This window comes from Chiloscyllium punctatum, chromosome 41, assembly GCF_047496795.1.
Source record: "Chiloscyllium punctatum isolate Juve2018m chromosome 41, sChiPun1.3, whole genome shotgun sequence".
Lineage (NCBI taxonomy): Eukaryota > Metazoa > Chordata > Chondrichthyes > Orectolobiformes > Hemiscylliidae > Chiloscyllium > Chiloscyllium punctatum.
Window position 1 is genome coordinate 14,754,150 of NC_092779.1, and position 10,282 is coordinate 14,764,431.

At 40.8% G+C, this 10,282-nt stretch overlaps 1 protein-coding gene across 1 annotated transcript in view; it reads right to left on the minus strand.

The window, feature by feature from the left end:
- acad11 (acyl-CoA dehydrogenase family, member 11) overlaps positions 1-10,064 on the minus strand; it is a 244,274-nt gene extending 234,210 nt beyond the window's left edge. Inside the window, exons 1-4 of the mRNA XM_072560417.1 lie at positions 9,650-10,064; positions 4,428-4,813; positions 3,512-3,637; positions 1,619-1,769 (exon numbers count right to left, since the gene is read on the minus strand). Of these exons, the coding sequence (XP_072416518.1) occupies positions 1,619-1,769; positions 3,512-3,637; positions 4,428-4,748 (598 nt within the window). The 5' untranslated portion in view covers positions 4,749-4,813; positions 9,650-10,064. The remainder of the gene's footprint in view (positions 1-1,618; positions 1,770-3,511; positions 3,638-4,427; positions 4,814-9,649) is intronic.
- Between the last annotated feature and the right edge of the window lie 218 nt (positions 10,065-10,282).

Here is a 10,282-nt window from a genome sequence, read left to right on the forward strand (position 1 = left end):
TGATGGTTGAGCCAAGGACAATCCCCAGAGGAACACCTGCAAAGATGCCCTGGCTGAGATGACTGACCACTAACACCAAAACCAGCTGCCTATCTGTCAGGTATCATTCAACCAGCAGAGAGTTTTCCCATTACTTCCATTGATTCTAGTTTTATTAACCCTCCTTGATGCCACACTCAGTCAAATACAGCCTTGATGTCAAAGGTAGTCATGCTTACCTCACCTCTGGAGTTCAACTGGTTTGTCCATGTTTCAACCAAGGCCGGAAAGAGGTCAGAAGTGGAGTAGCCTTGACAGAATCAAATGTAATGCCAACTGCTGGTGTGTTACTTTGTGTATATGCACAAAGCTGCTATTTTTCTTAACATCTGTGCATATTTATATACTGGCAAAAACAGCCTTCTCACCTCTTCTTAGGGAGGTGCAAGATCCAGCATCAACGTGACAACTTCAATTTGATATGTCCCCCTTACCCTAAACAGCCAAATGTGAGCTAACACCTCAGAGTTTTAATGAAGGTCACAACAGAAATTCAATGAGAGAGAGAGAGAGAGAGAGAGAGACAGAGACAGAGAGAGACAGAGACAGAGAGAGACAGAGACAGAGAGAGACAGAGACAGAGAGAGACAGAGACAGAGAGAGACAGAGACAGAGAGGGACAGAGACAGAGAGGGACAGAGACAGAGAGGGACAGAGACAGAGAGGGACAGAGACAGAGAGGGACAGAGACAGAGAGGGACAGAGACAGAGAGGGACAGAGACAGAGAGGGACAGAGACAGAGAGACAGAGAGACAGAGAGACAGAGAGACAGAGAGACAGAGAGACAGAGAGACAGAGAGACAGAGAGACAGAGAGACAGAGAGACAGAGAGAGACAGACACACACACACACACACACACACAGAGAGAGAGAGAGACACACACACGCACAGAGAGAGAGAGAGACACACACACGCACAGAGAGAGAGAGACACACACACAGAGAATGAATGTGCAAAGATTGAGGGAAGGAGACTTCAAGAAAGAGTGTCTAAATCAATAAACATCACCACACTAAAGCTTATATAACTCAACCAACTATTAGGTGCGCTTCCCACTCTGTGCAGGGTTTACTGAGTGTGCTACTCGATGCATTAGCTAATTTAAAAGATAATCAGTTGAGCCTAGAACATGGCTCATTTATGCTTGCTAGAAGCACCATACATTCTGACACAAGGGCTCCTTTTCTGAAAAACAACAGGAATATGTACAAGTCTTGCAATTCTTTAAAATTACCTGGAAGTGTGGGGAGCCTATAGCTCCCTCATAGCAATAATTCGGCGAATCAAAGACAACTTGTCAACCAGTGTTCTTTTATACTACAGTATAAATGGCTGTGATTGTTTACAATTTGTCATTCTTGTGTTTGTCCTGATGACTGCAAAGACAAAGCTTTGGCAATACATCTTTCTTTGCAGCCATACAAGTTTAAACTGGCCATACAATCCAACAACCGTGGATACTGCTACATTATAAAATGATGAAAACGGTGAAATGTATGTCAAGCTCTTAGTGTTAGCTGGAAATGGGCGCTGTGAAGGAAGAGAAAACTCAGTAGGATTAAACATTAAAGTGTTACCTGTAACATCAGTATGATTATCGTCTGAGTCAGAATCAGCGAGATCAAACATTTGAACACCCTGAGCCTGCAGTCTCTGAAATTTGGTTTCTAACTCACGCTTGGCTCGTAATAGATCTTGAATCTCCTTCTCCTTCGTTTCCCTGAAAATCTGAAATAAAATAGAGCCCCATTTAAAGCTAATACTCAGAGTTTTGAAAACCTTTCATTCAATAAAGTAACAAGAGCGAAGTTTATAAAAAAATGTCTGGAGTTAAAAAAATCTTTCTCTGCAAGTAAAGATAACAAAATACAAGAAAGAATGAATGCAAAAAAATACGATCATAAATTCAACTTAAGGTTGCAAGAAATGTTCCAAAATTTCACAATAATGAAGCAGATTGAGGATTAGAAATGTGAAATGTAAAACAGTATCATTAAATACACATGGACACTGAAATAAAAAAAAACTGACAATTTCGATTAGTAATTAGCTGCATGGCATTTTTCAAACTTCCTTTAAATCGTGAGGTGGCAGATATTTAAACACAAAAAAGGCCAGAAAATAATACAATAACTTCTTGATTTACCTCAACTAAATGAAAGAAAGCACTTTCACAGACAAAGACCACTTTTTAAAGGTGAAACTCATAATCTAACATGGTGAGTTTTAATAAAAGGAATAATTAGTTCAATCACGGCTTTGCCTTTCTGTAAAAGCACAGATGTAAAGGAAATCATTACGATAGGAAATGTAGGGAAGGATGGAGACAATTTTCACACCGTAGGTTCCTACATGCTAGTAACCAGACAATCTCACATCTTGTATACAGAGGAACCTTGATTATCCGAATACCAGTTATCCGATCTGAAAATCAGATTATCCGAAGGAGATCTCGAGGTCCCGGTAGAAAGATTACATCAAAGATGTGTGTCCAATAGCGATCCCATCTTTTGTTTAGTGATTAAACAGGCACCGTCCCCTATTGACTGACCTCACGCCTCTCTCTCCCCCCACACTTTCCCTGGAGTTCAACACAGGAGTGTACCCTAAACCCGCCTCCCTTCCCCAGATAATCTGACATTATCCTGTAGAGGATAGAAGTGGAACCTGTCAAAAAGTTTCAGTAAAATGTTGTGTGTGTGGCTGCGGCGTTCACTATTCGGAGACTTACCCCACAAAGGCGGCAGCAGCAGCAGCCTTATTGTTGGTGTTCAGTCTGGCTGCCCTGGGGGGGGAGCAGGGGGGTGGCAGTGGCGTGGTGTTGGATGGGGTTGGGGCGGGGGTGGTGGCATTGGACAGGATTGGGGGGGGGGAGGGGTTGGGGTGTTGGACAGGGGTTGTCACATCATTGTTAGCAGCAGGCAGCCTTGGTCATTGATAACTGGTCACCAGTCCACAGACCAGTTAATTACTACTGACCAAATCTCCATTTGTACACACCCCAAGCTTCTGTTCATCTGGAATTGAAGTGTCCCCACTGCTTGAACCAACAGCTATATAAACAGCACTTACAATGAGTATCACGTAACTTGTTTTTAAAAAGCCCAGAAATCCTTCAATAATCCTTGGCATTAAATCAATCCCCTTTTTATTCATTTCAGTCCACAATCAAAAATACAGAAAAAGATAAAGATATGGTATTTACAGTTCCTAATGGAAAATAATGCTATTCCATCCAGTGCCCTTGCTCAATAGTAAAGAAATGCAAACAATAAACAGCAAATCAGGACACTCACACTAGCTTCTAGGGCAGATCACAGATCACACCCTAAGATCTGCTCATGTTTTTCAAGCATGTAAATTCACTTCAATATTACTTTGATTTGTCAACAAAGAGATTGGATGTGGCATTGATACACCAACCATTTTTTTTCTTCAATCTAGTGCTGCTGTTTGTTGGCTGAAATTACCTTGAACTGCCTTTTCACTTTATCCCTGTCATGCTCAAATGTGGCAGCTCTCTCCATGGCCTGGTATTTTGCCTCAAGGGCACTTTCTTTTTCTCGAAGTATCTTCTGGTAGGTTTTCTGCAAAGCCTATTAAAAACAGTACCATGCAGGTTAAAGCAAGTAAAGAGCACAAACAACCACCCACTCCCCAGCCCCACAGTGCTCAGCAAGCTTACTCAGTGAGCAGAAAAGCTCTTGAACACCAGGGATATCCTAGACTTGGTATTCAAAACCAAGTCGCAAAATCTTTCAAGCACTTCTGCAAGATGCATACACTCCTAATACAACCTAGTTTAGTATTAGACACACAAAGCATTGGAGAAACTTTTCAGGTCTGGCAGCATCTGAGTAGAGAGAAACAGAGTTAACATTTCGAGTCCCTTCTCAAACCTCATCACAACTATTTCCACAGATGCTGCCAGACCTGCTGCGTTTCTCAGCATTTTCAGTTTTTAGTTCAAATTTCAAGCATCTGCAGTATTTTGCTTTTATTCGCGATGTTTAGTAATATGTTTCCTTAGCGGCTTCTACATGGCTCAGAAGAAGTTCACATTTTCACTTTTAAAAAAATACACCAAACAATTTAACTTCTTAAAAAGATCTCATCATTCTTTTCTTCTGCAAATGAAAATAAATGAAATGCAAACAATGGTTTAATACATAATGCAGTTTTAACAGGATTGGACAGCATTAGGGTGCATGAACAGAACATATCAAGGATCTTCATGTCAAAGCAAAATACTGAAGATCCTAGAAACAGGAGCTAAAAATAGCAAAACATCAGAAAACATCAGCAAAGTAGGGAGCATTTGTGAAGAGAGAAACAGTTTTACACTTCAGGCCAACAATCTTTCAGAGTTTACGGTCAAGTTCTTACCTGAAGCTCCGCTCTCAGTCTTTTATTTTCCTTGTCAAGTTTGGTTTCCTTTTTCTGCATGGAGGCAATCTCATTATTTTTACTGACACGGAAGATTTCATATTCTTTCTTGAGTCGCTCATATTCCGCAGCATATTCAAGGTCAACTGAAGTTGTTGATTTGAAGCTTGCACCAATTACCCGTGGACCCCTTCTAAAGGAGCTGCGCAACAGCCTGGCCTTAGGTTTGAATTCCACTGGGATCTCGCAAGCCTCCCCACCACCACCATCTGTGTCTTCAATGACTTCATTTGGGCCAATCAGCGAAGACGCCGTTCCCATTGTGTCAATGGGTTTGCACACATTTAGCCCATGATTCCTTTATAGCTGCAGTTGAGAATAAATTTCTGGAAATAAATGTTGGAACAGCAACAAAAATAAAACAATTGGTTTTAACAATCATGCTGGTAAGTTAACAGCTCTGACAATGAATTGCCCAAAATTCAAAGGAAGCTTACAAAAAGGAACATTTCAGGCTCCAAACATAAGAAGCCACCTACCTTTGATCAAAAAATTGAATTACCAATCACTTGAATTGACTATGTAAAAGTAAATGTAATGCTGAAAAAGTAGAGCACTTAGAATAGGAATCCAGCTTTTGCTTGCCTTACTTTAGGAAAAAGCCAAGATCATGGATGGTGAAAGAACAATTCACCATGGGCAAACCTTTAGCTGTGAGCAGAGAGGAGATAAACAGAGCCTTTTCCCTTCTAAGAGAGGTTAAGAGAAGAATAATTAATATGTTCAGCGTGTTGAAGCTTTGATAAATGTGAATGATGAAAACGTATTTCCAGAGACAGCAAGTTAATAATCGGAAGGCATAAATTTAAAATTGCCCAACAAATTAAGTGAGAAGCTAGAAGAAAGGTTTTAGCACATGCACTTTGTCAACACGCACATTCGCAAACAATGATTCCTAATGAAGGGCTTATGCCCAAAACATAGACTCTCCCGCTCCTTGGATGCTCCCTGACCGGCTGTGCTTTTTCAGCACCACACTCTTCAACTCTGATCTCCAGCATCTGCAGTCCTCACTTTTTCCTAACGATTAATTTCCAGGAGAATTCCCCAGGAAGGGAAGTTTTGTTATATTTTCAAAAACTGAATCACACTTTGGTCACAAAGTTTTAAGGAGGATGTAATGGCTTTACAAAAGATTTACAAGGATGATACCTGAACGGAGGAGAAACAATCAGGAAATGCTGTCCAGACCAGGAACCAAATCTCTAGAAAAGGGAAAAATGAGGGCTAATTTAGCAGTGACATTTAAAACTATAAAGGGGCTTGAGGGGATAAATACAGGTGTTTTTACTTGCAGAAGAATCCAAAACTAGGGCCATAAATAATAACAGACATCAATAAATCGAAACAGGAGAAACATCTTTAAATGATTGAGTGGATAACATACAAGACATACCCACCTCGAGGTGTCAATGACATAGATGCATTTAAGATGTAGCTGTATAATTACTAGAAGAAATAAGGAACAAAAGATATGCTGACAGGATGAGATGACATAAGGCTTGGAAAGGCTTTTGTAAAGCATGACCACTGTAACAGTCTAGTCTGGATGAATTCAATAAAACAATGACAGACATTTTAAATGAAAACAGGCAAATATTCAAAAAAGAGAAACAATGCTGTGAATGAAGAAAATGCAAGGAAAAGGGACTTTACAGTTACAATAGCAGTTTACGTTTACAGAAAACCAATGTACTCATTATGGTCAAATAGCCTTCTTCCAAACAGTGGAATTCCAAGATTCTCTGAAAGTTCAATTACAAACTTTAATCGCGTTTAAATTAAGTCTACATTACAAATGTAATATTCTTATATCTAGCCTGCTGTGATATTTATCTCCAATCAACACTGCACAATAAAATTGACTTCCATTGAAAGCACAACTCGTCTTTTAATGTAATATCATCTTTCACCAATCCCGTGCATTCTTTACTGTAATTCAGCACATGCTAATTTTTCAAAAAGTCATTATTCCTGCTCTTTTGGATTTTTGGATGTCACTGACTACGCCTGCATTTAGTGCCCATCCCTAAATGCCCTTCAGAAGTTGGTGCTGAGCCATCTTTGTGAATTGCTGTAGTTTTTTTGTGGTGTAGATACACCACAGTGCAGGTGGGAAGGGAGTTCTAGAATTGAGAGCCAGAGATGCAAAGTGAGAATACATCTTCCCTGAGACAAACAAGCACTGCATCAAACCTTCACAACACACATAAAAGGACAGATCCATACAATTGCTCACATTTTCCAGTAAGCTTTCATAATGATATTTCACAAGGACACATCAGCAAAGCTTGATTCAAATTTCTCTTTGTAGCATACAGAAGTGTACTGTGCATATTTACTGGTTTGTCAGCTGCTTATCTGGATTATAAAACTTTAACACCTATTGAATGTAAAGATAAACATTTGAGTTTGATAAGAAGCTGTTTATTCTGGATCAGCCACATTAAAGTCCTCTGAAAAATTAGAGATCTGCTGTGTACTCTAGAGAAGGTTAACAGCTCAACCTTGGTTGTGAAAAGATATGACCTTGGACCTGATGTAAGCTATTGCTTTGTCTGCAGTACTTCTGATCTGTTCCTATTCAAAGTTTAGGCATCAGCCTTCAGGGATACTACCTTATTATTTAGAAACACCAAAGCTGCATTCTTTTCACTAATACACCTACTGAGTACATCATATATGAACCACTATCTATGTTAAAAATCCTTTATCTACAAACACTTGCGTGGATGATCTGAATTTCAATTGTCATGCTTTTGGGACATTTTCCCCAATTTATAAATTACCAATGTCCAAATTTCTAATGGAAAATTGCATACCCAAATTAAAGGTTAAAAATTTTAAAAATATTTGTGCAAGTCGATGCTTCAATTAAACATCTTCCCTTAGAGACCTCCACCACCTCGTGTCAATTTCAAGGCTGTGAGTTAATTTGCACAGCACTGCAAATCTGCAAGTGGAATTTGAACTGTGCGGTATTTCAGGATGTCAAAAATGTCAGTCAGACATATAAAATAGGGTAGGGGCAAATTACTGCAGATGCTGGAATCTGTACTGAAAACAAAAAAAAAAATCCTGGAGATTACAGCAAGTGAGGCAGTATCCATGGAGAGAGAGCGAGCAGCAAACTCTCAAAACATTAGTTTGCTCTCTCGCCACTGATGCTGCCTGGCCCACTGTGATTTCTAGCATTTTTTGTTTTCAATGTAAAATAGGGTGTTTTCTTCAGTTTTATGTCCCACAAAATTGTTTGAACTATAGGACACATTACAAAGTTCTAGCAAGCTAAAATTCACCTGGACTAATTTTTCACTGAATGAAAGAAGTTTTGAGAGAGAGAGAGCATGGAACTCAACACTGATTACAAGTTTTGTCTTGAATTCAATTAACTTAAAAAAAACAAGTATGTCTGACAGAAGAAAGGAAACAAATATTTTTTTTAAACTTCACTTCAGCATTATTAAAACAGAAGTTAAATGTTGAAGTCAGCTATAACTTAATCTGTTTTGAGAGGTAGAAACAATGAGTGCAAAACAGAGATTCTAATTTCCAACCCAGTTAGTGGGAGCAGAAGACAGACAGGAACAAATTGAGGAAGAAACAAAAAGATAAAACAAGGGATTATTTTCTTTTAAGTTTTGCTCTTTTTTAAAAGCAAATTTTAAGGAAAGTAACTAGGAAATCAGTGACAAAGCTGACTGAGGGTGTTGGGTTCCTGGCCTGTCATATTTACACTTGGGAGAGGCACTGGATTCTGGAGGCAACAAAACTATGATTGAGAGTTTCAGTACCAGCGAGTTTGGAGAAGATTTGTTTCAGTACCAAATAGGGGAGGGGGTGAGGAGTATTACAGAAGTGAAATTAGGGAGTCTTTACAATCGAGGAGGAATAGCAGCAAAAGCTGCGCTTGGAGTCAAAATGAAACCAAGTTCATAAGTATTTTGGTTCAGCCCACGAGAGACTGGGAAGGAAAACAGAAACAGTAATGAGTGACATGGAGTATAGTGGGAGACCAAAAGCAGTGGCTTTGGACTTACAAATTATAAAAAAAAGCTAGCTCATCCAAGCCTGAATGTTGGGCAAGAAGGCTAACAAGAAAAGGCAGTGGAGGGGGCTTAGGAAACGGGCAATATAGAACTGGATGTTTCATCAACACATACATGGAAACTGAGACCATGTCTTTGAATTGAGGGAGGCCATGTAGATGAAGAATAGGAAGAGAACGAAGGTCAGTTTCTGGAGACAGGAGAATAAAGAGATAGAGATTTTCCAATTATACCTTATTCGTCAATAGTAAATCAAAGTGTGTGCAGTTGGAATTCTTTCAGTTTTTAAAAATAATTCTTTCGTGGAATGTGACCATCACCGGCTGACAAACTTGAAGATGTGTCAAAGGTCACAGAGCATTCATGAAGTTAAGAAAATTATGCACTACATCCACAGACTATATCATACATGGTTTTCATTAAGGGCTGCTCTGAGCTGTGACTGTGACAAGGCAGCAAGTTAACTGGACCAGTTCCACCATAGTGTTGAGGGAGAGACAGGCAGATTTGGAAAATGACAGCAAATCAAAACTAAAACGGAAGCATGGAAAAGAGGGGGAACAGAATGAGAAGGCAAAAATGGATAGATTACAAAAATTGAGACTAAAGTTTTCAAGCTAGCATTGAGAAGTTTATTCTGCAGTCCTCGGCAGCACCTCCCAATGTCAAAGCAAAACAAAAGTGACAGAATAATAGGAATAGTGTATTTGCCCCAATGCACCTACACAACCACTCAATAAGAGATTGTATGCTTTTCTAACAAAACACATTGGAGATAGTGAGGACTGCAAAATGCTGAAAAGTCAGAATTGATAAAGTGTGGAGCTCAAAAAAGCACAGCAGCATCAGAGGAACAGGAGAGGCAATGTTTCAGGTCAGGACTAAACACATTGCCACACTATTCCTTAATGCCCAAAAATCTATTGACTGCCAACTGTGCAATCACAGCTCCCCAGGTAGGGAATGCCAAACATCCACAAGTAAAGAAATCTCTCATCACCTGAGTCTTTTGAATGTGACCCTGTACTGTTAAGGGCCAGTAACCCCCCAGGGAGCAGCAACACAGGCATGGCAAAGATTGTCAAGAGAGGGGAGGTGATGTGACTTACTTACCCCTGAGTTCTGTCTGAAAGCTGCCAGCACAGACTGTCCAGTCATCAGCAGGAACTCACTGTCCTCCCGTGAGGGGACATGTTTAATAACCGTCACTCTGACAAATGATGTTCGAGGAACGAGGAGGCAGCAGCTGAGGTTTTATTCCCCCGGACGCGAGCTGTTTCCCTCGTAACCCCCCTCCCCCCACGGGCCAGTGTGCTGCTGCTGTTGCCGAATAACCAGGGCAATAGAGCGCACGGAGAACTTCAATTTGAAAGGTGGGGTGAGGGTTAGAGCGCGGACGGTGGGGTGTGAGGGGGGGGGAAGCAAGGAGCGGTGATATTTAAAAGCAGGCGAGGGGAGCGGGGCGGCGGGCTGCACTCCTTCCCTTCAGCCCCGCGTTCGCCATTTTCCCCTCTCCGCTGCCCCTGGTTACGCCGAGAGCGTCACCACGTCGCAGCCGCACGCCGGCCGTCTACGTCACACGCACACGCCTCCCTGCCCACTATGGCAGCGCCAGAGGGACAAACTTCATCCTCTCCGCCCCCCGCACTGACTTCGAAATCCTTTTGGGAGCCCGGTCTGCCACGGCTCTGTGTTCCAACCCCGCACAAACACACACCGCTCACCTTAACGTTTGGAAATTTTAAT